The sequence below is a fragment of the Elephas maximus genome, chromosome 3 (genome assembly GCF_024166365.1).
Source record: "Elephas maximus indicus isolate mEleMax1 chromosome 3, mEleMax1 primary haplotype, whole genome shotgun sequence".
NCBI classification, from domain to species: Eukaryota; Metazoa; Chordata; class Mammalia; order Proboscidea; family Elephantidae; genus Elephas; species Elephas maximus.
In genome coordinates this window covers 153276205-153304052 of record NC_064821.1, presented here as the reverse complement: position 1 = coordinate 153304052, position 27848 = coordinate 153276205, and the positions used below count along the sequence as shown (strand labels likewise).

At 41.7% G+C, this 27848-nt stretch overlaps 2 protein-coding genes across 9 annotated transcripts in view; both read left to right on the top strand.

The window, feature by feature from the left end:
* Nucleotides 1-2956: 2956 nt before the first annotated feature.
* Nucleotides 2957-27848, top strand: part of LOC126073312 (translation initiation factor IF-2-like) — a 69271-nt gene continuing 44379 nt past the window's right edge. For 3 of the 8 annotated variants that reach the window (XR_007516715.1, XR_007516716.1, XM_049879858.1), the window contains exon 1: nt 2960-3936. Coding sequence is in view for 6 of the 8 variants with exons in the window: in XM_049879858.1 (XP_049735815.1) it covers nt 3382-3936 (555 nt within the window). In the remaining 2 variants the exon portion in view is untranslated. Of the gene's footprint in view, nt 3937-27848 lie in introns of all 8 variants that reach the window. The other 5 variants (XM_049879861.1, XM_049879856.1, XM_049879859.1 and 2 more) reach the window with 3 other exon arrangements.
* LRRC8B (leucine rich repeat containing 8 VRAC subunit B) overlaps nt 3774-27848 on the top strand; it is an 87668-nt gene continuing 63593 nt past the window's right edge. Inside the window, exon 1 of the mRNA XM_049879850.1 lies at nt 3774-3861. The gene's annotated coding sequence lies outside the window, so the exon portion shown is untranslated. The remainder of the gene's footprint in view (nt 3862-27848) is intronic.

Below are 27848 nucleotides of genomic sequence, written 5' to 3'. Positions count from 1 at the left end.
TTAAAATTTTACCAAAACGAATTGATCAGAGAGAACTTTAGAGTGTTTCAGATACTTCTATAGGGGCTTAAATATCCCAAGATCCCATAAGGTCCTTTCTCACAGAGATTACAATGTAGTGAAGAAACTGGGCACACACAAAGAAGCCAAATATTATTTGTATTTCTAATTCCAAGGTCTACCCTGGGATATCAACAATTTCTAGTTACTAAATAGTCGCTCTTCTTTACGGCCCATATTATAGGCCTAGTATTTAAAAAGTTCTATGAGAATATTTGAGGTTATTCATCTTTCTCTTCACTGTAATGCAAGTGGAAGCTTGTACGATGCCTCATAAAAGGTAGAAGAAACAAAAGAAACATTTATGTGATGCTCCAGTTTCAGAGTAGGATCCCTGGAAGCAAAATCACAAATTCAGAAGTCTTCTTTCTCCAGTGCCACTAATAAATGCTTTAACCGTCAAGAGTAATTTTGCTAATGAGAATTAGGAATAAAATTATGATAAGTACATTTATAAGCTACATATCTGAGCTTAAGCTAGAGTTAATACAGTTTTAATGAACTTGATCACTTTAACTTCCTGCTAATGATAACTTGGGTTACCTAGAAGTCACTTTTTATTCATAGGACCATTGGAATTGGAATCTTACAGACCATCTAGTGTATAATCTCTCACGTTTTAGATGAAGAGACTGACTCCCAAGGAGGATAAGTAATTCACCTGAAATCACACAGGTTGTGATGGAATGAAGTATCTGGTTGCTCATAGATTGGAGGCGTAGGAGAGGTGGAGGGGGAGAATATCCCTTTTCTAACATTCAAAGGTATCGTTGTTGTTAGGTGTCACAGAGTTGGTTCTCATTCATAGCAACGCTATGTACAACAGAGCAAAACACTGCCCAGTCCAGCTCCATTCTCACAATCATTGGTAGGTTTGAGCCCATTGTTGCAGCCACTGAGTCAATCCATCTTTTCAAGGGTCTTCCTCTTTTTCGTTGACACTCTACTTAACCAAACATGGTGTCCTTCTCCAGGAACTGGTCCCTCCTGATAACATGTCCAAGGTATGTGAGACGAAGTCTTGCCATCCCCACTTCTAAGGAGCATTCTGGCCGTACTTCCTCCAAGACAGATATGTTCATTCTTCTGGAAGTCCTTGGTATATTCAGTATTCTTCCTCGATACCATAATTCAAAGACATCAATTCTTCTTCAGTCTTCCTTATTCATTTTCCAGCTTTCCCATGCATATGAGGTGAATGAAAATACCATGGCTTGGGTCAGGCACACCTTAAGCCCTCAAAATGACATCTTTGCTTTTTAACACTTGAAAGAGACCTTCAGCAGCAGCATTTGCCCAATGCATTACATCACTTGATTTCTTGACTGCTGCTTCCATGGGTGTTGATTGTGGATCCAAGTACAATGAAATCCTTGACAAGTTCAATCTTTTCTCCATTTATCATGATGCTGTTTATTAGTCCAGTTGTGAGGATTTTTGTTTTCTTTATGTTGAGGTTTAATCCGTACTGAAGGCTGTAGTCTTTGATTTCATCAGTAAGTGCTTCAAGACCTCTTTGCTTTCAGCAAGCAAGGTTGGGTCATCTGCACATCGCTGGTTGTTAATGTATCTTCCTCCAATCCTGATGTCGTGTTCTTCTTCACATAATCCAGCTTCTCAGATTATTTGCTCAGCATACAGATTGCACAAGTATTACTATAGGATAAAACCCTGACACACACCTTTCTTAACTTTAAAACACACAGTATCCCCTAGTTCTGCTTAAACGACTGCCTCTTGGTCTATGTACTATTCCACATGAGCATAATTAAATGTTCTGGAATTCCCATTCTTTGCAATGTTATCCAAAATCTGTTTTGATCCACATAGTTGAATGCCTTTGCATAGTCAATAAAACTCAGGTAAACATTTTAAATTCCTGCATACTCCATCTGGTGAGGTTCAAAGATAGTTTCAAAAGTGGACATTTTCAATCTTTTAATGCCATGACTTTATAATCGGTATTTTTACAGCACCTGTTACCTTGTTTCATTATTTATTCTGTATACTTTTTTTACCTCCCTTTCCAGGTGATAAGCAGCTTGATGATCAAACCCAAATCTAAAGTTGTTGTGATTGTTAGTTGCCCTCAGTTGGCTCTGACTCATGGCAACACTACTACATATAATAGAATAAAATGTTGCCTGGTTTTGTGCCATCTTCGTGATAGTTGGTATGTGTGAATCTGTTGTTGGGGCTACTAGTATTAAGTATAAATTAGCTTACACAGCGTCACACACCTAAACTCAATAAAAACTTGTTGAATGACCAAATGAAGGAATGCTCTTTCTGCCTCTCCTCCAAGTCACAGAAAGCAGACAGCTGCCAACCCAGAATGAAGGGGTGAAGGACAGAATACAGCAGTAACACAAAGACAGCCTTTTTATTCCCTTTCGAGGTGATTCATGTTGTCTTCCCAGCCTGAACAGTCTTTCTGTGGGACACCGCATGGTCTCATTTAACTCAGTAGTATCATTTTCTTTACTCCCCTTTGCACAAACTGATTAGATGCCACAAATGATGAGTCTGTTACGATTTTCATTTTATTCCTTTGGGAGGTCCCCGTACAAACTTTTTTTTTTCTTTTAATGGTGATGTGATCACCATGGCAACTCAGAGATATAAATTTCGACTAATTGAATCATTGTGTTGGAGATGATAGCCTGGGCAAAGAGAATGAGTTAAGACAGAAGGTGAATGAGACAGTGGGGAGTGGATGAGAATGATAAAAATACTAAGTTCTCTTGAGTGCTGGATTTGGAACAGTTTGGTTTGTAAAGCGCATTGCTACTTTTCACTAAAAGCGTGGGGCAGGAGATGGGGTGTTTAGTTTCTTAGTGAAAACCCTGGGTATGAGCATAGGCATGGTCCCTCTACCATGTTGTTTCCTCACCATTGGAGAGGCTGGTATCGGAGGTCCAGAATTCTTACTGAAGCCACTTAGTTTTGTTAAGCTATAAACACCATGGCATAGGGGCTCGCCCTGCAACCTTTCTAAGCATGTAGTGTAAAAAAAGGTAAAGGAATTTCTTGTACGAGGTAGGTTCCCGCGTGCTCAACCGAGCTTTCCCTTAGGGCCCAACACACGTTATGTAAATAAGAAGTTACTCAAGAATGCACTCGTGAGAAGGCGGGGGCTCGACACAGACATGCCATACTTTCAAAGTCACTTGCGCGGCGCGCTTGGGGAACAGCCCAAACCTCTCTCCCTTTCTCCGGTCTCTTGAAAACAGCCCCCGCTCTGTCCAGCACCCCCGCGAGATGTAGCTTTGCACTGCTGCCTGCAGACCAGAGGCTGGGCGAGTGAGCCAGGGCGGGCACATGGCGCGCTCCGCGGAGATGGCAGCTGTGCTTTGTCTCCAGCAGCGAGGGGTGAGTCACCAGGCCCCGCAGCCCCTAAACCGGGCAAACGCTCCGGCCAGGGCTGCTGCAAAATTAACAGCAAGAACAGCTACCGAAGTGGCCGCAGCCTCTTCCTCCTCCTCCGCTACCACCAGCACCACTGCCGCCGGGGCGTCTCCGCCTCCTGCCTCCGCCTCCTGCCTCCGCCCAGTCCCCTCCTCCTGCACCCGCGAACTCAGTCAGCGGTTCGCGCCGCCGCGCCCTCATTGGCTGGCGGAACCCGCCGCGTCACAATGGATCCGGTCGGAGGCGGTGAGCCAGGCAGCGCTGGGCTTCCCGCTGAGCCCGCAGCAGCCGGCAGCCGGGAAAGTGCGGGCGCGGGGGCCGCCGCTGGGGCGCCCTAGCGGCGCGGGGCGCACCCCGCAGGCAGCGCTGGCACCCGGGGCTGGAGTCGTGCAGGTAGGTCGGAGCGTAACGCCCCCCGCTTACGGAGGAGGAGCCAAGACGACCGAAGTGGTGGAGGAGGAGGACCCGGTAAGGGGACGCAGCAGGTGGGGTTGGCCGAGCAGGTGCGGTTACCTGTCCGCACCTCGCCTGTGGGCAGGTGCCCGAGTGGAGCGATGAGCCGCGGCTTCCCTGCTTTCTTGTCTCTGGGAGTGACGGGTTGGTACCCCTGAGAGGACCTATTCTGGGTGCTGGGGTCATCTGGGGCAAGAGGAGTGGGTGGCCGCGTCGAGGCGGTCTTCTCTTTACCTTAGCAGTTGAGGCGCGGCATCTGAATGTGAGTCCTGGTGCTGGTACGGGGAAAGATATTCTGGTTTCCCAGGCTAGAGGCTTGCCCTTCCCAGGTGAGCAGAACCTACCCCCCCCCCCCCGCGCCCCGAGGACATCCTCGTTTGGTCGTTCCTTTTTGCCCCCTGCCCTGGTAGCTGTTTGCTGGCAAACATCATTTGCTCCTTGGTTACTCGTTGTTTGCCTGCATTTTGATGGAGGTGTTCGACGTTAATTTGTTTGAGGGAGAAGAGGGCAACCGATACCCTTTTAAAGAGAGAAGCTCAAGAGTTCCCTCCTCCGGGGCTGCAGTAGAGCAGGTGCTGAGAGGTCCGAAGGGTGGGGCTTGGTGTTGGCTCTTCCATTGTGTCCTCAACTGACTTCCCAAAGTCCATAAAGGTTGCCTTTGATCAGATGACATTTGTGGAAGACTTTTCTTTGTGGTCAGAAAGAAAAAGATTCTCCACAACCCCCCCCCCCGCCGCCAAAAAAGGGACAAACCTAAATTTAAAAAAACTATGCCTTAACTTACTTGGATAAACTTCACCTTACCAAAAAGCTCAAAATATACTCTGTAAAAAAGATCAGTATGAAAATTTTAAATGATAAATATATTTGAAAAAAAAACGAAACCCAGTGCCGTCGAGTCGATTCCGATTCATAGCGACCCTATAGGACAGAGTAGAACTGCCCCCATAGAGTTTCCAAGGAGCGACTGGCAGATTCGAACTGCCGACCCTTTGGTTAGCAGCCATAGCACTTAACCCCTAAGCCACCAGGATTTCCTATAAATATATAAAAAAAAAAAAAAAAAAAGAAAGAAAACAAAAAACCAAACCCACTGCCCTCGAGTCGATTCCGACTCATAGCGACCCTATAGGACGGAGTAGAACTGCCCGATAGAGTTTCCAAGGAGCACCTGGAGGATACGAACCACTGACCTTTTGGGTAGCAGCCGTAGCACTTAACCACTACACCACCAGGGTTTCCATAAATATATAACCAACTTAAAATAGGCAGTTTGTTCAGTGCTTTACAAGGGGAGAGAAAATGCCATGTGTCTTTATCGGATTGTTCCATCTCCTAAACTTAAGTGTAAGGTTGAAGTACGCAAAAGTCAAACTGCAGTATGGTTATTTTAACAATTCCAATACCCTCGATGTGTTCAGTTTACACCTCCTGAGAACCCAGAATGCCCTTTCGGTTGTTGGTGCAGAGGTGATTTTCCTTTGCCCCTGGCTGCGTAGTCAGCAGTTCCACTCTTGAAGAGAATATAAAATGACAGTTAATCCTCTGGATAATTGGGCCTGTGTGATTTAAGGATATAAGCTCTAACAGGTCTGACATTTCTCTTAGCTAAAAAGAGGGCTCTTAGTTCAGGTAGTGAAGGGGGCAAAGTTAACACTGAGTGTACAGATGAATCATGGCGTCTTTTTTCTTATACCTACAATCAAAAAAAAAGTTTTTGTTACAGAAAAAAAAATTCTGTTAAAATTAAGTTTATTACTTTTTTGAAACTGGTTCTGTTTTTCTGCAATTGAAAAGGTGTTCCAACATGTCCAGCCTAACATGAATATTTTCTCCATTTTAAGTGATATTATTTGACTAGTTAAGATTTGGAAACCCTGGTGGTGTAGTGGTTAAGAGCTTGACTGCTAATGAAAAGCTCAGCAGTTCAAATCCACCAGGCGCTCCTTGGAAACTCTTTGAGGCGGTTCTACTCAGTCCTATCAGGGTCATTATGAGTCGGAATCGACTTGATGACAATGGGTGTAGTTAAGATTTGCTTTTTTAAGATTCTTTCTTCTGACAGGGATCACAATAGAGGGTCCCGGACAGAGTGGGAGAAAAATGTAGAACAAAATTCAAATTCACAAAAAAGACCAGACCTACTGGTCTGACAGAAACTGGAGGAACCCTTGAGACTATGAAGCTTCTAACTCAGAACTGAAGCTACTTCCCAAGTTCACTTTTCGGCCAAAGATTAGATAGGCCTATAAAGCAAACAGTAACACATTTGAGAAACATGCTTCTTAGTTCAACCAAGTATACAAGACTAAATGGGCAACTTCTGCCCAAAAGCAAAGACGAGAAGGCAGGAAGGGACAGGAAAACCTGGACAAATGGAAACAGGGAACCCAGGGTGAAAAGGGGGAGAGTGCTGACACGTTGCGGGGATTGCAGCCAGTGTCACTAAACAATTTGTGTATAAATTTTTGAATGAGAAACTAATATGCCCTGTAAACTTTCCCCTAAAGCACAGTAAAATTTAAGGAAAAAAAAAAAAAGGTACTTTCTTGCCTCTCCCAGTGTTCCCCATTGCTGGTTCAGTCTTTAGGGTCCTCAAAATGAAATTGCCAACATTAATTAAAAGGAAAACTGCCACAATCAATAAAATGTGGAAAAGACCATCCTCCAAGTTTTCTTGTATTAATCTGTGTGGTTGTTTTCCTAAAACACTTCCTCTGCTTCTGACCTATGAGATTGGCAGTGACTTGATATTTGTCATTTTTGTTTTGTTTCTGAAGTTGAAGGGGGACATTTTAATATTTCAAAGATTCTTGCTTTAACCCAAATTTTGTTTTTATTTAGACTCAAGTTGTTTTTTACTTTAATTTTCAATCCTTTTCATGGCATCTGAGTATTTTTATCTTACCTTTTGGTTTTCTACTGTCCATACAAAAATAGACTGTTTAATCCAATCCATGATTTCCATTTAATGCCTCACAAGTCGATTTCCCATATTTCATTTTTATTTCTCTTTTCTAGCATCCTTCCAGCATATGCTAATACTATCAGGAACTAACGCATTCTGACTCCATCATGTCACCCCAGACTTGGAGGAATGGTTTGCTTTGCCTTTTGTGTAGAATGTCTCTCAGTGCTGTCTTGACTCAGGTATACTGGAAGCTCTGACAAAAAAATTAGACCTGTGACCACCCAGATGGAACTTGGGAGGCTCATGGATAGTGCAGAATTTCTTTAAGCAATTGTAAAATGCGTTCTAATTTGTGTTGTGTCTGCTGTCATATTGCTGCTTTTTCTTTTATTGCTGTTGCCTACTTTCATTGCATTTCCCATCTTTACTTTCTAAACTTTCCTACGTGCCTTTAATATGACTTTGTTTTCTCTGAGGTTAAAAGTAATGCCCTATGGCAGCTATAATAATCTGTTTTTCTTCTTTTGCATCATTAAGATTAATCTTAAATAAAATTAGGTGTAACCGCAATCACTGAATCTCACTCCTAAGTTCTTATCACCACTGTTCATTTAAAAATTGCACAAAGGGTATTAACAGACTCCCTGTTCTACGGCTTCCTTTCATTTAGGATTCCACTCAATTTCAGCACAATTTAAGTTCACCCCTCCCATGTGGTTGTGAACCCATGTAAAGGAAATGGATAAAAATGAGTTGTCAGAATTTCAGCCTTGACCTTTCATTTTTGCCTTTCTGAGCTTTCTACTGTCTTTGATATTGGTCACGTGATTGTGCGTGTTCCACTCCAGTCTGTTCCTCCTTGAACTTCATCTCTGGCTTCTCTGATTTCAGAGTGCCTTGTAATTCTTCCTTCTTGTCTGTCTCATCCTGTGGCCATCCTCCATGGCTCCATTCTGCTGTGTCTACTGTTTGGCCAACAGCATCTCTCACAGAAGCTGTCAGCTACACAGCTTGTGATTCTCTTTCCAGCTCCATGCACGTGACTGAGATCTTCCTCTGGGCCTCTCTTACGGAGACTAAATTCTTTATTGTTGAGTAACATATTTCTTTTGATTCTTTCTTGGGTATGCAGATTTGAAACTTCCTTCTTTTCCTCAGCAAATGCCATTTCAGCATTTGAAGCACTCCCCACCACCCCACAATATATTGCAAATTATAAGCACAAGTTCTTCAGGCTTTTATTTAAAAAGCGTGGACTTTCCAGACCAATGGGCCTGGGTTTGAACCCTGTGCTGTTACTTTGGATAAATTACTGGATTAGTTATGATTAGCTGTCAGTTACAGGGACCGCAAAGAACAATGGTTTAAGCAAGATGATGTTTGTTTTTCCCTCAAATGTAGAAAAAATTTGTAGAGAAACAATCCAGGGCTGGTATGATGGTTCCACAGTCTTCTGAAACCTCGGTGGGTTTCCCCTTTTTGTTCCACCATACATAAGATAAGGCTCTTATCCACATTGTCCAAGGTGGAGCTTCATCCATCCCATCTAAGTTTCAAGTAGCAGGAACAGAGGAACGAAGAAAGAGAAAAAGAGTTGGGGTAAGGGGGCGGCAAGAGCCTATGGTCTCTTAAGGAAGTTTCATGGAAGCTGTCATACAACACTTCCTCTTACATCTCATTGGCCAGAACTTAGTGACATGGCCTCACCTCACTGCAGTAGAAACTGGGGAATATTGTCTTTACTGTAGGCAGCTTTGCACCCAGCTATAAAGTGGGAGTTCTCATCCTGAGGAAGAAAAAAGAAAAGAGAGGTAGAAATGAACATTGAGGTAGCCGAACACCACAGTTATTCTAAACTTCTTTTTTCTTGACTAATATCACCTATCTTACCGGATTCTTAAGATTTAAAGAAATATTGCATGGTAAAGCATCTAATACTGTATCTGGCTTAAAATAAACCTTCAGTAAATGTTACTTTGTATTCCTCCTTATTTCCTTTTTGTGGATTGTCTAGTTTCCCTGCTACCAAATCATTGGGCTCTTAAACTCTTACCTTAAAACTCTTGGACATTTGTCTGAACTGGTGGTACCAGACTTGTTCTTGTACCTTTTTCATGGTAGGGAAATGGGAGGTTTGAGTGGCAAGGAGCAACACATTATTGCTCAAGGTCTGCATTTATTTCTTAGCTTAAAAATATGACCCAGATTAAAAACATGGCTCTTGAAATCAAATAGGCCTGAATACGAATCCTGGCTCTGCCACTTGCTCAGTATGCAAACTCAGCCTCTCTCAGTCTTAGTTTCCTCATCTGTAAACGTAGGTAATAATTGAGTATGAAGATTAATGAAATAATGTATATAAAGTGATTAATACTGTACCTGATACAGTGATATCTTCTTTTTTCTTTTTAATTTGACCAAATCTGTATTATTCTTTTAAAAAATGGACTCATTTTTGAAAAAGTTAAAATTAGGTAATCACTGTCTTAGCCATCTAGTGCTGCTCTAACAGAAATACCACGAGTGGCTGACTTTAACAAAGGGAAATGTATTTTTCACAGTAAAGTAGGCTAAAAGTCCAAATTCAGGGCGTCAGGTCCAGGGGAAGGCTTTTTCTCTCTATCGGCCTTTTCATCAATCATCCCCCAGACTAGGAGCTTCTCCTGCAGGGACCTTGGGCTCAAAGGATGCACTCTGCTCCTGGCACTGCTTTCTTGGTGGTAGGAGGTCCCCCCCTCCCAACCCCTTGCTTCCCTTTCCTTTTTATCTCCTGCGAAATAAAAGGTGGTGCAGGCCACACTCCAGGGAAACTCCCTGTACATTGGATCAGGGATGTGACCTGGTAAGGGTGTTACAAATCCCACCCTAATCCTCTTTAACATAAAATTACAATCACAAAATGGAAGACAACTACACAATACTGAGAATCATGGCCTGACCAAGTTCACACATATTTTGGGGGGATGCAATTCAATCCATGACAATCATCATACATATCCAACTGAGTGCTGTTAAATTGCCAGTCAAACTTTTTGAGAATTGTCTCCAAAATAAGTTTATAACCCAAATAGCAGCGAAATCTTTCCTGCCTCTGATCAAAAACAGATTATGTTGGCCTGATGATTTACCTTCCTCAGGCTTGATTTGAATTGATCCACTCTCAGAAGCTGAAAAAAAACATTTTATGGTACTGAGCATGTATTTCAGCAGCTGTTTACTAAGTGCCTACTGTTTACTGTGCTAGGTCCTGGGGATGCAATGGTAAACAAAAATGCGCATGGTCCCTGCCCTCATGGAGGTTGCAGGTTACTGAGGGAGATTGGTGAATCAATTACTGCAAGGAAATGCAAAATTGCAACTGTGAAAGTCGTTAGGAAGGGAAGCATGTGCTAAGGTCCTGTGGTGTGGAGAGTGTGTGGTAAGGCATTGTGGGTGAAGTGAAGAAAGGAAGGAGGAATATTGTTTGATATGAGCTTAGACATGTAGGCAAGGACCAGAATGTGCCACAGGTTTCCAAAACCTTTCCAAAGGAGCATTTCATAATGTTTGGGGCAGTCTTTACAGTGAGTGTATATAACTTCTCATTGTGATACTCTGAAAGGGGCTAAATAGTTCAGGAATAATTTATGTAATTCTTTTACAGTTTATTTATGCTATACAGTCTATCTTTAAATGCAGATACTTTTTTGATACCCAAAGCAGATTAGTCTGAGAAGATTGGTTGTAAAATGGGATTCTTTTCAGGGAGGATGAAGGGTCGATGTGCATCACTCTTATCAAGGTGGAATTTGAGGCTGTTTGGCTGAATGGGGGCCAAATGAAGGACCATTGTCAGAAGAATACCTGTACCAGTTGCCATCAAGTTGATTCCCACTCATGATGACCCCACGTGTGTCAGAGTAGAGCCGTGCTCCATAGAGTTTTCTATGGATGATTTTTTGGAAGTAGATTACCAGACCTTTCTTCTGAGGTGCCTCTGGGTGGACTCAAATTTCCAACCTTTTGGTTAGCAGCCAAGCACATTAACCATTTGCACCTCCCAGAGACTCTGACAGAAGAATAGGCAGCCTATAAAGCAGCAATGCAAAATGACGACAGATTGGGAAACCTGGGCCGTGTGTTCTGGAGGGCTGGCTGGACTACCGTGCCTGAGATGGCCTACCTCACAGTGCTTGTGAGGCCCACAGGGTACCAGTGGGCAGCCTCAACATCCACTGCCCCCCGGGGGTTTCAGGTTTGCTTAAACCAGAAACCAGCTTGGCACATTAGGTATCACTTCTCCTTGCCCTGTCCAGCTGAGCTAATGGGGAAGCCTGTTGGGAATTGTGTTCTCTCTTAATCTTGTAACAGCCTTGATGGAGGCAGAGGAGGCTCTGCTCCCATGTGGCATAATATGGCATGACTGAGCTTCTGGAGACAATCTGTCAGCCATTGGACTGCAGGTTGTTTCTTGCTCTGAGTGGATAAATTTAAGATTAGTTCTGTTCATATAAAAATTTTTTAAAGCTCATCTCCCTAGGCAAAACTAAATGAGTATGCTCCTGGCCCTATTTCAATGCCGAAATAGGCAGTCCTTGACTGAGCAATGACTTGTCTTCCAAAAGCGTTGTGAGTCATAATGCAGTCTCTCAGAGGCACAGTGTTATGTGTGGTGGTCGCAGACTACCTGGAGAGTTTGTGCTATACCAGGGCTGTCCGGAGGGGCCAGAGGTTTTTCACTTTCATCCCACCAAATTACCCTTGTAACTTGAACTTCCTCTTGCTTTCCACTTTCCTTGGTATTTGGAATTCCTCCCTCAGGGACACACTAACCTAGTTCCCTACTCAGCGACTTCATTGTTGTTCTCTCTGACTGGAATTAAAAAATAAAATAGAATTATGCTCCCTTCATTCCCACCTACTATGCAGCAAGATTTCATAAGGACTTACACTTAAAAAGGAGCACTAGCTTTAATCCTGCCTTTGTTCTAAGAAGTAGATAGTATAGGTATTATTGCATTGGGCAAATCTGCTGCAAAAGACCTCTTTAAAGTGTTAAAAGCAAAGATGTCACTTTAAGGACTAAGGTGCACCTGACCTAAGCCATGGAGTTTTCAGTCACCTCATACATGCAAAAGCTGGGCAATGAATAAGGAAGACAGAAGAAGAATTGATGCATTTGAATTATGGTGTCAGCGAAGAATATTGAATATACAGACTGCCAAAAGAAAGAAGAAATCTGTCTTGGAAAAAGTACAGCCAGAATGCTCCTTAGAAGCAAGGATGATGAGACTTCATCTCACATACTTTTGAGATGTTATTAGGAGGGGCCAGTCCCTGGAGAAGGACCTCAAGCTTGGTAAAGTAGAGGGTCAGTGAAAAAGAAAGACCCTCAATGAGATGGACTGACACAGTAGATGCAACAATGGGCTGAAGCATAACAACGATTATGAGGGTGGCCCAGAACTGGGCAGTGTTTTGTTCTGTTGTACACAGGGTCGCTATGAGTCAGAACTGACTTAACAGCACCTAACAGCAACTGCCTGGAATGCCCTTTCTTTATGAATTTCCCTGACTCCTTCTCATAGATGAAAAGTCAGCTCAAATGTGACCCTCTCAGAGAAGCCTTCTCTGACCACCTTAGCTCAAGTACCCTACACCTATCCCCATTATACTCTTTCATAGTACCTTGGTTTATTTGCTTGCTTTGTTCTCGTCCCTCCACCCTACCAGAATATAAGTTTTGTGGAAGCAAAGATCTTGTCTCCCTTGTTTACCTGCTCTTAAGCCTGGCGTGTAGCATGCTTCCCAAAACTGCTGCGTGTGGTATTGGACAAATGATTTTATCCCCTTAAACATGAACTGGAAAAAATAATACCTGTTCTACCTATGAGTCAGAATCGACTTGACAGCACTGGGTTTTGTTTTGTTTGGTTCTACCTACTTAGAACAAATGAGGGCCTAAAGCTAGTGCTCCTTTTTAAGAAATATTGTTAAGAAATCTTGCTACATAGTAGATGGGAATGAAGAGAGCCTAATTCTACTCTATTTTTTAAACTCCTGAGTTATATGCCAAAAATTAACTGATGATTGATCGCAAAAATGATTTTTAGTTTCTATTGCCTAAGTCCTCCTCCAGTGTTCAAAGCAAAGAAATGGAAACATTCGCCTTACTCCTAAAAAGATGTTTTTCTCAGTCCTGAAAGTCATTCACTTTCTCAACATCTATAGCCTGTAGATATTTCAAAGTGGTCCTCTGTTTGGTACTCTGGAGATTTTTATACCTCAAGACAATGTCCCATGAGCAGACTCCTGAGAAGTGGAATGTTTACCTTTCTTTTGTAATGTGGGAGAAGGATGAATGAGAAAAAGGAGGAGAGGAAATAACGAAAGAACCAGCAGGATGTTAAAACCAGTTACTAGGGAGTTGTTTCTGGCTCATGGTGACCTCACATGTATCAGAGTAGAACTGTGCTCTATAGGGCTTTCAGTGGCTAAATTTTTGGAAGTAGATTGCCAGGCCTTTCTTTTGAGGTGCCTCTGGGTGGACTCAAATCTCCAACTTTTTGATTAGCAACCAATCATATTAACTGTTTACACCACATGCTTTTAGGCAAGGGTTAGTTGACCACCTGGAAATCATCAACTATGCCCTTCTTGCTTTAAAAAAAAGGCGCTCAAACTGTATATCTCCATTTGAAGATCACTGGTGTTGGGGTGCTAACACTTATCAACTATAAGGGCAAAGGCCTTTAGTAGGCCAATTTAAGGGTTGCTTTTTGGTAGACAGGGACATTTTACAGAAAAAGAGCATGGGTAGAGCACATCACTCTTTTAAATACACCCCATGGAAACTAATTTGAAACCATAGTGGTTTTAATCCTCACCATCATATATTTTAAGGACATATGAACAAAATCTTCTAGAAGGTCCAGAAATTATATATAATTTTTTAATACCCCTCGTTAAACTAGGTACAGAAAGAACATTGGCTAAAGGGCACCAGAGTTTTGACTGACAGTCAGTTGGGTCAGTTGGTGACTGGTTTCTAAGCATTTTGTGGGGCTCCACCTGTGCCTGGAATGTTTTGGCCCTGTGTGAGAAGACATTGCACAGCTATTCCCTGATCTCTTGAATTCTCCCAACAGCTTACAGCAAATCTCTCCGGAAACAATCTACAGGAACTCCACCATATCACTTATATTAAACATTTGTATGTCGCTTCCAACATACTAAAGTACTTTTATCTCCACATTTACTCTGTTTATAATGGGGATAGTACTTGCCCCATTGATGGATACAGATGTGGAAGCTGAGTTCTTAAGGGCATAAGTGGCTTGTCTAAGCAGACCCCACAAGATAGTGGCAGATCTAGCACTCACATCCTGATAAAGTGACTTTTTCTGTAATGCCTGGCTTCTTTTCAGGGATGTATTATTTTATAAAAGGCTCTACAAATTGGAAAACTTGTAATAAATTGCTTGTAAATTGCTTAGTAGAGTGCCTGGCTCATAGCAGGCCCCCGGATTTTTAGAACAGAAAAATAATGTATTTGAGCTTTTGCTCTGATGTGCTTCATTTTATAGATTTAAGAAAAATAATTCATTCAACAAATTTTTCTTTTCGAGCACTGAATATGTGCCAGGCATTGCGCTAGGCACTGAGAATAAATCCAGCGTTAAACAAAACAAAAAGACCCTCATGGAGTGTACGTCCTAGAGGAAGGAAGACAGACAATAAACTAATGTAAGATATAATGTTACATTATAAGTGTACGTTCTAGAGGAAGGAAGACAGACAATAAACTAATGTAAGATATAATGTTACATTATAAGTGTAACATTTTATTTTTACAAGAAAAGTAAAACACGGCAGAGGGCTCCAGAGTGGTTGAGGGAGGGGCTTAGATCAGGTGCTTGAAAGGCCTCCTTGGGCTGGGGACTTTTGTGAAGACCTGAGTATTACGCTCACCTGAGTCTAAGTTCAAGGCCTTGAGTTTATTTGGGTAGTTGATTCAAATCATTTTAGAGTTGCATAGAAGAGACCTTAGAGAGTATCTATTGATTTTTAACTTTTATTTTTTTTATATAGATGTCTTTGAGAGTTTCTCCCAGAATACATACATAAAATTTTAAAATGCCTTGAAATCATTCTTAGATCCTGTCAGAAATGGAAATGTTTTCACAGAAACACCAAAATTAGTGTAATAAAATGTATTTATTGTGAGTAGATACGATTCAAATCAGGCAGGGCCAACCCGAAGGTATCAGGATGAGAGGATATTGAAAACAGGTTATATAGATGGGTCTGGGCAGTGTACTCTCCTGAAGGCAAAAACAAAACCAAATCCATTGCCATCAAGTCGATTCTGATTCATAGTAACCCTACAGGACAGAGTAGAACTGCCGCATAGTTTCCAAGGAGCACCTGGTGGATTTGAACTGCCAACCCTTTGGTTAGCAGCTGTAGCACTTAATCACTATGCCACCAGGGTTTCCAGACTCCTGAATCAAAACCAAAAAAACCAAACCTGCTGCTGTCGAGTCGATTCCGACTCATGGTAACGCTATAAGACAGAGTAGAACTGCCCTGTAGGGTTTCCAAGGAGCACCTGGTGGATTCAAACTGCCCACCTTTTGGTTAGCAGCCGTAGCTCTTTTTTTTTTTTTTGGTGAAAATATACACAGACAACAATTTCTATGTGTACAACTCAATGACATTGATTAGAATCTTCAAATTGTGTGAACATTCTCACCATCTTCTGGTTTGTTCTACCACCATTGACTTAAACTCACTGCCCCCTAAGCTTCTCATCTATCCTTTTGAGTTGCCATTATCAATTGGATCTGACATAGATAATACTTTAAAAGAGCACAATGCTCAAGGCAGACATACTTATTAAGATAAGCTATTTATTTGGTTCAAAGAAGATTTCAGGGGATACGTTAAGATTTAAAGTTTAATGATTATCTCAGGGCAATAGTTTTGAGGGTTCATCCAGCCTCAGTGGCTCCAGAAAATCTGGATTCATTGAGAATTTTAAATTTCAAAGTAGTAGATCATAAAGGGAGTGATTTGGGGTTTTGCTTATAAGTTTTGGACTGAGTCTGAGTGTACATGGACCTCCTGGGAAGAGGTGATGTGTATCTCTTTCTGATTTTGGTCAGAATCATCCATATTTGTGGGTTCATATTGCCCCACCTACAACGTCTGATGACAAAACATGGAAGAAAACTCTGGAGGGTGTACAATTGGCAAGTCAATGTAATAAATGAATTGCCCCACAGATAAGGAGACTGAGGCTTAGAGAGGTGAGCTTAGCATAAGGTCAAAGTTAATGACTTGCAGAGGCAGTACTTCAGTCCAGACCTGTCTGACTTCAAAGAGTTTACTACCCTCTGAAGATGGTCTTCTGCCTCTCACATGGCAGTATTATTCTCACACCATTCATGTTTTTATAACATTTAATCTGAATCACATGATTAAATATAGATAAAGATAGGGAGCTGTGATAGGGTTAATTAACCCTGAGTCATGGTACAGTAGAAGGAAACGTTGCCTGTTCTTGTGTCATCCTTACAGTCACCAACATCTGAGTCCATTGCTGTGGCCATTGTGCCAATCCATCTCACCAAGGGTCTTTTTGACCCTCTACTTCACCAAACGTGATGTCCTCCTCTAGTGATTGATCCCTCCTAATGCAAGCTAGTTGCACAATGTTCTGTTGTTATCCATAAGGTTTTCTTTTTCTTTAAATTGTGCTTTAAGTGAAAGTTTATAATTCCGTCAGTTTCTCATACAAAAACTTGCACATACTGCTATGTACCCGTAGTTGCTCTCCCTACAATGTGACAGCACACTCCTTCTCTCTACCCTGTATTTCCTGTGTCCATTCAGCCAGCTCCTGTCCGCTTTGCCTTCTCATCTCGCCTCCAGACAGGAGCTGCCCACGTAGTCTCATGTGTCTACTTGAGCTAAGAAGCACACTTCTCACCAGTATCATTTTATGTCTTATAGTCCAGTCTAATCTTTGTCTGAAGAGTTAGCAGCCGTAGCTCTTAACCAGTATGCCACCAGGGTTTCCAGAGGTGGAAATGAACCATTCTGTCGCTAGACAGCTCCAGGTTTGAGGCCTGCACCCCAGACCACTGAGGATCATCCAGGCAGTCTCCTGAAGATCATTTGTAATTCTCCAACAGAGCCCAGTGCCTAAGGCAAAACCGTCTCTAAGCTGTTTACTAGGCTATTCTTTGGCTTGGGTAGCTATGAGTTGAAATTGACTTGAAGGCAGTGGGTTTGGTTTTTTTTTTTTTTTTGGTTTAGGAAAACAGTTCTTTAAAGACTCAAACTTCAAAAGGACACCTACGGGCAGATGACCTGGGTGGGTCACCCCAACTCCATGGACTCAGAAATCTGGATTCCAGGAGAACTAAAACAGTTTCTCAACTCTCCCCCACACCCAGTTCATACTCTTGTTCAAGTTCAATCCTTTTTTTTTTTTTGTAACTGATAAGACACCAAAGTTGATAGTAAAGTAAAAATTGCCCACAGTGTCACAACTAGTTAGTGGCTGGATCAGGGACCTAAGATTCTCAGAGTTGTCCATTGCTTTTATTCATAAAGATCTGCAAGTTGCAGTGTAAAATTCTCTAAAGGCTACAGTCAGTGACTGACTGTTGAGATCTAGAAACAAAAGCAATTGTAGTCCAATACAGTGTCTCCTGCTTTGTTTGTATATGTGATACTGTTATTTATATAGAGCACAACCTCTTTAAATAGTTTATGGGGCTGGTTTGGTCCTGTTCCATTTCCTGACCGGTAACATAACTTAACATCCCAAGGATTCCAAATATCCTAGAAAAATATGACTGAGAATACTGACTGGCAGCAGGGGAGGAAAAAGAAAGAAATGGAGATCTTGGAGTAGGAAGATTTCTCTTGTAAATAGGCTTTGGCAAGTCATTGTTCTAAAGAATGGATGTTGTTAAGTGCCATCAAGTTGGTTCTGACTCATAGCGACCCTATGTACAGCAGAATGAAACAATGCCCAGTCCTGCGCCATACTCACAATTGATGTTATGCTTGAGCCCATTGTTGCAGCCACTGTGTCAATCCATCTAGTTGAGAGTCTTCCTTTTTTTTCACCGCCCCTCTCCTTTGCCAAGCATGATGTCCTTCTCCAGGGACTCATGATAAATGAAGAAAATATTGAAGTTGTCAAGGATTTCATTTTACTTGGATCCACAACCAGTGCCCATGGGAGCAGCAGTCAGGAAATCAAACGCTGAATTTCACTGGGCAAATGTGCTGCAAAAGACTCTTTAAATGTGTTAAAAAGCAAAGATGTCACAGTGAAGACTAAGGAGCCTGACTCAAGCCTTGATATCAATCGCCTCATATGCATATGAAAGCTGAATAATGAATAAGGAAGACTGAAGAAGAATTGATGCCTTTGAATTATGGTGTTGGTGAAGAATATTGAACATTGAAAGAAGGAATGGGAACTGACAATGCCTTCGAAGGTCCCTAAACGCATACGTAGAGAGGGTTGGGATGGGAAAGGTTTTGTTTACCCCAATTTCAACAGGGGCAGTGACTCCCTAGGGTGAAACAACAGTTCTCCCTCTACACCACTGTCCCACCGACCCTCTTGGGACATTTAGACAGAACAGCACTTAGAAGATAAACTTGTCACTTTCAGGAAAATATTCATTGTATCAACTTACCTTCCCAGCCACACTTCCTTAACAGATGTCTCGACTTTAGTATTGTAACCAAAAATTTTAAGTTGTAATCATCTGTACTGTGGAATGAGTGCATAACTTCTCAAATTAGATGCTGTTTCAATTTCCATCTTCAAGATTTTCTAATGAAATACATCTGGCTTTAAAACCACATAAGCCTAGCAACTCTACCTCCAATTAGACATTGATGTTTAATTGAATTTTAGGCTGCTTTTTTTTTTTTTCTATTGCTCTCTTAAAGGCACAGAAACTCTACTTTTTCAGTTAAATTGCTCCTTAATGCACTGACAACTTGGATAGAAGAAATTCTAGCCCTTTCCTTCATATCCTACCCCGCCCCAACCTTTTTGGGTATTTCTGGCCTGCTTTTTCATCTGTGTGCCCTGTTACTATGGTGATGGGCACCATAGAAATAGAGAACAAAGCAGATGTAATAAGCTTCTGCTACATAGCTTACCATGCTAAAAAGGGATCCAAGTTTTTCAGGCATGGCTTACTCTTTATTGGTGGTAGTGCTGGACCAGCCCAATTTAGATGGGACCACTGTGACTCAGACTGATTTGAGCCTTATGACTTCCATTGTCTTGTACTATACCAGTCCTCTCACTACCCAGTAGTCATGAAGGTGAAGGGAGCCAGTGGAGAAGAAGTTGTTGTTAGGTGCCTTTGAGTCATAGAGGCCCTATGTGCAACATAAGAAAACTCTGCCTGGTCCTATGCCATCTTCACAATCGTTATGCTTGAGCCCATTGTTGTAGCCACTGTGTCAGTCCATTGCATTGAGGGTCTTCCTCTTTTTTGGTGATCCTCTATTTTTTTAAACATAATGTCCTTCTCCAGGGACTGATCTCTTCTTATAACATGTCTAAAGTATGTGAGAAGAAGTCTTACCATCCTCCCTTCTTAGGCGCATTCTGGTTGTACTTCCTCCAAGACAGATTTGTTTGTTCTTTTGGCAGTCCATGGTATATTCAATAATCTTCACCAACAGCACAATTCAAAGGCGTCAATTCTTCCACCTGCCTTGTTCATTGTCCAGCTTTCCCATGCATACAAGGCAATTGAAACACCATGGCTTGGGTCAGGTGTACTTTAGTCTTCAAGGTACCATCTTTGCTTTTCAACACTTTAAAGAGGTCTCTTACAGCAGATTTGCCCAATGCAATGCGTCTTTTGATCTCCTGACTGCTGCTTCCAGAGGGCTGATTATGAATCCAAGTAAAATGAAATCCTTGACAGCTTCAATCTTTTCTGCATTTATCATGATGTTACTTATTGGTCCAGTTGTGGGGATTTTTGTTTTCTTTATGTTGAGGTGTAATTCTTACTGAAGGCTGTAGTCTTTGATCTTCATCAGTTAGTGCTTAAAGTCCTCTTCACTTTCAGCAAGCAAGGTTGTGTCATCTGCATAACACAGGTTGTTAATGAGTCTTCCTCCAATCCTGATGCCCCATTCTTCTTCATATAGTCCAGCTTCTCAGACTGTTTGTTTAGCATAAAGATTGAGTAAGTGTGGTGAAAGGATACAACCCTGATGCACACCTTTCCTGACTTTAAACGACACAGTATCCTCTTTTTCTGTCCGAACAAGTGCCTCTTCATATATGTACAGGTTATTCATGAGCACAATTAAGTGTTCTGTAATTCCCATTCTTCGCAATGTTATCCATAATTTGTTATGATCCACACAGTCGAATGCCTGAGCATAGTCAATAAAACACATGTAAACATCTTTTTGGTATTCTCTGCCTTTAGCCAGGATCCATCTGACATCAGCAATGGTATCCCTAATTCTACATCCTCTTGTTGAATCCGGCTTGAATTTCTGGCAGTTCCTTGTCAATGTACCACTGCAGCCGCTTTTGAATGATCTTTAGCAAAATTTTATATGTATGTGATATTAATGATGTTCGATAATTTCTGCATTTTGTTGTATCACCTTTCTTTGGAATAGATATAAATATAGATCTCTTCCAGTTGGTTGGCTAGGTAGCTGTCTTCCAAATTTCTTGGTATAGACGAGTGAGCACTTCCAGCGCCACATCCATTTGTTGAAACATCTCGTTTGGTATTCCGTCAATTCCTGGAGCCTTCTTTTTCCGCCAGTGCCTTCGTGCAGCTTGGACCTCTTCTTTCAGTGCTTTCAGTTCCTGATCATATGCCACCTCCTGAAACGGTTGAACGTCGGCCAATTCTTTTTAGGAGAGTGACTCTGTGTGTTCCTTCCATCTTCTTTAGAAGCTTCCTGCATCATTTAATATTTTCCAAAGAAGCTGCTGCCCCAGAAATAGTCAACCCACTGCAAAGAACCTGTACTTGCATGTTACATGGGAGGGAATCTCTTGGGCCAGTTTTAAGGTTTGTTGTCATTGTGCCATCAAGTCTATTCCAACTCATGGTGACCCCATGTGTTACAGAGTAGAACTGCTCCATAGGATTTTCTTGGCTGTGATCTTTAAGGAAGCAGATCACTAGGGCTTTTCTTCCGTGTTGTCACTGGGCACGTCAAATGGCCAACCTTTTGGTTATCTGCTATTTGTGCCACACAGTCATTAATCCTAATTCTTGAGTTTGTGTTGTTAAACTTAATCTTCACAATAGAAAAGATTTACCAGGTTAGGCTTTTCCCCTCTTCAAGGTACTTAGCCTATATTAGACGTAAAAATAAATAAAAATCTATCTTGATTACTTATAGCTTGCAGTATTTACTCCTGACCATTGAAATTTTTTTTCTTTTAAATAAGTTGCTTAAACTACTGATGGACACTTATTTTGTGCTTGTTTTGGAAGTACAGTGAAATATTCCCTAGATATTGTGGAAATTAGTGTTTTCTGTAAGATCTAGGAGAAGATGCCCACAGATAGTCTTTTAAGCTTCTAAATGCATGTTTGTTCTGTCACAAATTACATCTCCATGTGTCTTAGACTGCCATAATGAATAACCCAAAGTTTAAATAAAATATCCTAGTTGCTCATTTCATCTTTTGGACAGTTAATACTAAATTTATTTTAATTTTTTAAATTTTGAGTTGCCTTGTTTATGTTTGAGGGTCATGTACCATTTAAAATAATTTAACACAGTGTTTTAGAATTTGAAGTTGTGGTAAGCGAAGCACATTTTGGAGCTAAATAAGCTGAATTTCCATGTGCCTATTGCAATATGGCATGAAGGCCTGAAGTTCCTCCCAGCTCTATACTCATGTTTCTTTGCCCATGTAGCTCCTTTACTTTTGCCTGATGAACCCATATTTTGCTGGATTTGTTTTCTCCTATAATGATTCTGACACTGTTGTGAAGCTATACTTGGAATCGACCCTACACTTTATGAACTTTCTAAGTACCTACCCAGTGCACCCCTTCCTGCCAAAGTCATTGCTCATAAATGCTTGTAAATGCTTTTCCCCATTTTGGAGAGAATGAAAGAAGAGCACTGGAGTGGGAATTGGAACACCCAGTGCTGACTTTGGCTCAGCCTCTGCCTGGGGTCAGCTTAGAGATGCATTTTTAACCCCGTAATCAGCACACGAAGGAGCCCTAGTGGCGCAACAGTTAAGTGCTTGGCTGCTGACCGGAAGGTCAGTGGTTCAAACCCACCAGCTTCTCCGAGGTAGCAAAGACCTGGTGATCTCCTCCAGTAAAGATTACTGCCTAGGAAACCCTATGGGGCAGTTCTACTCAGTACTACAGGGTCACTAGGAGTTGGAATCTCCTCTATGGGAAACACCAACAACAATCAGCACACAGCTTCACCAGCAGGAAACCAGGAGCTGCAAGGAAGGTTTGAAGCAGAAGGTGACATTAGATTTATTTTGAGAAGTAGCTGGCAGCTATATGGAGGATGTGTTAGAGAGGAGGGAGATCGTATTGGGAGACCAAGTAGGGCAGTAGGAGACAATGGAGTAGAGCAGATAATATGAAAAACATTTGAGGCGTCGACAGGATTACATATCCTCGTTTGCTCTCATCGCAGGGATCCTATGGTAATTACTTAAGTCAAACTATGCTTAGTGAAGTTCTGCTGTAACTTCTGACTTTTTAGTAGTTTTCTTTCAGAGAAGAAATGGCTTAAGTCCACTCCAAGTATTTATTAGGTCTCCCAAATCCTTGAATCTCAGGTTATCGGTGAATATTCATTATGGTAGCACAACAATAACAATCATAGCTTCTAAACATGAAAGTCTTCTAATTGGAAATGAGGAAAGATTGGAGAATAGCAGAAAGAGGAAGACCCTCAACTAGATGGATTAACACAATGGCTGCAATAATGGGCTCAAGCATAACAATGATTATGAGGATGGCGCAGGACAGGGCAGTGTTTCATTCTGTTGTACATAGGGTCGCTATGAGTCAGAACCGACTCGATGGCACCTAACAACAACAACAACAGTGTTTGTTCTGTGTGAAGATTAACGACTCCTTTTGCACAAAAGAGGTCTGCTGGAACGGGGTAATCACTCCATGCAGGATGGCACTTTGACTTCCCAAAGGCATGAAAGCCGTGGACACATTGGGTAGGCCTCGTAGCATGGGAGAACGGAGCTTTCATTTGTGCATAGTTTACGCCTTCATGGATGACTGTTCTCTGATGCCTACTGGGCAGTAGTGTCCGTCGCTTTTGCTGTTATCATCAAAGTGAAGGTAGAAAGTAGGCCAGTAGAATCATTTCTATTTTTACCAATTAAGAAGCTGGCATTCTGAAAGTCTTCCTAAGTTGGCTAAGGCAGATCATAGACAAGGATTCCATCTCCTCAGTTTTTTCGCTGACTTTTACTGCTATACACATGGCTCAGGCAGCCTTCATATAGTCTTTTAAACACAAAGGTTTGTCTGTTTTCATGATAATTCTAGCAACTGCTCTTAATATTAGGAGCAGTAATGGTTCAGTGGTAAAATTCTTGCCTTCCACCCCGGGTTCAATCCCTGGCCAGTACACCTCATGCGTATCCACTGCCCTATATCAGTGGAGGCTTCTGTGTTGCTATGATGCTGAACAAGTTGCAGTGGAGCACCCAGACTAACAAGTTTCAGTGGAGCACCCAGACTAAGAAGGACTAAAAAGAAAGTCCTGGCTGGCAATCTGCCTCTGAAAATCAACCAATGAACGAAAATCCTATGAATCCCAATGGTCCCATCCACAACCAATCATGGGAATGGCGCAGGACCAGACAGTGTTTTGCTCTGTTGTACATGGGGTAACCATGAGTCTGAGGGCTGACTTGATGGCAGCTAACAACACTTTTGGCATTGACAGATCCGTAATTTGAATTTGTTGTTTTAACATTTAAATATAAGATATGGATTTTGCTAAAATTCTGGGAACATTTGAAATTCCAATGTAAATCCTAGGTGACTGCCATGTACCACAAAGATGGAACTAGACAAAGATCTCCTGGTTTTGAACATGGCTTTGTGGTGGTTTTTTACTTCTTGATTCTGTATCAGTGACAGAGAAGAGTGCCATCTGCTAGGACAAACTTTTGAATTCTCTGGCACAGGCCTCATGGTGGGCCAAGCCCTGCCTCCTTTGCAACACCCACAGGCCTTTGGATTTTCAGGATGGTCCTTCTACCTGCCCTCCTCTTCTTTCTGAATGACTCCTACACATCCTTCTAGTTCTGCTTAATTCTGTCTTCAGAGCAGGGTGCCCCAGCACTTATTTCGATTGTAACAAAACAGTTGTCTAAGTATTTGTTTAATCTTTGTCTCTATTACCAGACTGTAAATTCTACGAGACAGAGAACCTCATTGGTTCTGTTAGGGAACCTCATTGGTTTTGTTTAGCATTATGGGTCTCAAACGCCTAACATAGCCATTGCTGCTGAGTTGATTCAGACTCATAGAGACCTTATAGGACAGAGTAGAACAGCCCCGTAGAGATTCCAAGGAGTGTCTGGTGGATTCAAACTGCTGAACTTTTGGTTAGCAGCTGTAGCACGTAACCACTACGCCACCAGGGTTTTCACGCCTAGCATAGCACCTGCCGTATAATGGACACTATATACTTGTTGAGTGAATGAATGAATGGATGGATGGATGAATGAATGCATGTTTAGTCTGTTGTTAATTTCATTGAGTTAAGTTGCTTTATGGAAACCCTGGTGGCATAGTGGTTAAGTGCTACGGCAGCTAACCAAGAGGCTGGCAGTTTGAATCCGCCAGGCGCTCCTTGGAAACTCTGTGGGGCAGTTCTGCTCTCCCCTATAGGGTTGCTATGAGTCGGAATCGACTCGACAGCAGTGGGTTTGGTGGTTTGGTTTGGTTTAAGTTACTTTATATTCCCCTGAAAGACTTCTTTGAAGAATATTCATGTTGATGCTGTTGTTGTTGTTGTTAGGCGCTGTCAAGTTGGTTCCGACTCATAGTGACCCTATAGGACAGAGTAGAACTGCCCCATAGAGTTTCCAAGGAGCAGTTGGTAGATTTGAACTGCCAGCCTTTTGGTTAGCAGCTGAGCTCTTAACCATTACACCACCAGGGCTGCATGTTGATGCTAGTTTTACTATTACTCTGTAGGTTTGGTTTATGGAACAAAGAACTTGATTTGGCCTTTTGTCTCTGGTTTCTGAAAATAGCCCTAGGAATTGCCAAGTAATCCAAGATGTCTTTGATTTTTCTAAAATAGCAACACTTAAACTCCTGTAAGTGAGGTGGGAGCCCAAGGACCACACCGGGTGAACTAACGTCAGGAAAAAGGAGGTGTGGTGAGCATGATGCAGTCAGTCATGCATATTCAGTGATTCAGTAAATCACTGACTGTGCATTAAGCCCTATCATGTGTCGTGGATTGAACTGTGTCCCCCCAAAATATGTGTCAACTTGGTTAGGCCATGATTCCCAGTATTGCATAGTTGTCCTCCATTTTGTGATTGTAATTTTCCTATGTGTTGTAAATCTTTATCTCTGCCTGAGGTTAATGAGGACAGATTAGATTATGTTAAAGAGGATTAGGGTGAGATTGTAACACCCCTACTAAGGTCACATCCCTGATCCAGTGTAAAGAGACCTTCCCCGGGGTATAGCCTGCGCTACCTTTTATCTTAACAAGAGGTAAAAGGAAAGGGAAGCAAGCAGAGAGTTGAGGACCTCATACCACCAAGAGAGCAACACCCGGAGCAAGTGTGTCCTTTGGACCTGGAATTGCAGTGTGGAGAGGCTCCTAGTCTAGGGGAAGATTGATGACAAGGACCTTCCTCCAGAGCTGAAAGAGAAAGACTTTCCCTAGAGCTGATGCCCAAAATTTGGACTTGTAGCCTACTAGACAGTGAGAAAGTAAATTTCTCTTTGTTAAAGCCATCCACTTGTGGTATTTCTGTTGTAGCAGCACTAGATGACTTAGATACCATGCATATACATTGAGGCCCCAATAACTAGTATATATGACCCTGGGCCTTGGAGCTTCCTCCTGAGATTCTGACTGATAATGCACATGAGAGGACTGGCACATATCTGGGGTCATGAAAGTCCATGCCAAAAACTCCTCTCAGGCCTTGGCTGTGCATCTCGTCGTGTATATCCTTTTGTGGTTATATTAAAAAGGTTATAGTAGGTATAGATCTTTCTATGAGTTCTGTGAATCATTCTAGTAAATTTTGAAACCTGAGAGCCCTGGAGGGACAGTGGTTAAGAGTTCAGCTACTAACCAAAAGGTTGGTAGTTCGAATCCACCAGCCGCTCCTGTGAGACTATGACTCATTATGAGTCAGAATCAACTCGATGACAGTGGGTTTAGTTTTTGGTTTTACTGGGGGCCAGTAGGGCCTGGCGTCTGTTTATCTGACAGTTGATTAGAAGAACAAAGTCTAACTTGTGAATACCCCAGCCTTGGATGGCTGGTAGACAGAGGACAGCCGTTCAGGCAGTTGTTTTGTAAAGACCCAACTCTGGGTGATTAGGGTCAGAGAGAGAAAATGTTCCGTGGATGGCTGGTGTCAAGAGATGGAAAACGGAGAAAGTGGGGATACAAATTATCTTCACATTATGGGGATTAACCTTGTGTTGATAATTTTTAGCACACTTGGGTTAGTCATATAACTCTCTGCCTCAGTTTCTTCATCCGTAAAGTGAAGGCAACCTCATGGGGTTGTTGGGAGCATTAAATAAGTTAACCAGTATAAAGCACTTAGAGGAACATTTAACACATGGTTATCTTGTGATGAGCATCAGCGTCCATGATTATTATAATATACCGAGCATATTCAACTACTTCACCCTCACATCAACTACTTCTTAGGGCCTTACGTCTCCTCACACCGGGCTTGTTTTATCTGCTTAGGTTACTCTTCATCAGAACTATTAGAGCAGGCTCCAACTGATTTGTCTTTTGATAATTTATAATTTGTCTCTTCAGTTAACTAGGCTCAAGGTGACTTCTTCCTGGTTATTTTTTAGGTAGAGTCAGATTACTTGATGCTGAAAAATTAGGCCTGTGTAGTTGTTGAACTAATAGGAACACTACAGGCAAATTAGGAGAAGTTAAAGCTGTTTCAGGACCAAATCAGAAAAGCTGCTCAATTTTTTTCATAGCCTGAATCTTATTCAGTTTCACATTCCCTGAAATTCAGCAATAGTCAACAAATGGAGAAGTTTAAAAAATAGATAAATAAAACAAGCAAAACTGTTGGCTTTCTCATTTTGAAAGCGTATTTTGAGTAATGTAGACTTTGACCTGGAAAAGTCTTTCATGCTAATTGATCAGCATGGGTAATGATGCTCAAAGTGACACAAGTCTAAATGGTGTAAATCTTCATTTTTGTTTTAGAAGCCTTGGGACTCCTTTGTTCTTTTCCTGTTGTGAATGAAGGTAACTAAATCAGTGATTTATCTGTCTTAAAACAAAGTATATGAAAAAATTTATTCTAATATTTTCTCCTTTTTGAAAAACTCTAACTTTAAAATCTTTATAAGATACAAGATGATACAGATACATGGAGTTACCTGGTGTGTGCACTGAGGTTTGGTGAGAGGCAAGCGAGGGAGGAAAACTATTGTTCTCTAGTTTATCCTTTTGATTCTGATCGTGTTTACTTCTCCACTGAGGTCCTCAGAGTTGTTATACATGGGAAAGTCTGATAAAAAGCTCTTTCTAAACAAAATGTTTCCTTCCTAATGAGATTCTGTTTTGGTACATTGTTGTTGGTGTGCTGGGAATTTTGAAATGTTCTGTATGTGTATTTCTGTGATTTTGACCTAATAATCTCATTTGGATTTACAGGCTTAGCAGCTGTTGTTTTTGCCGACTGTTGCTAAATTTTATTAATGCCCGGTGTTGAAAAACGCTTTTTCCTCTGTGGGGC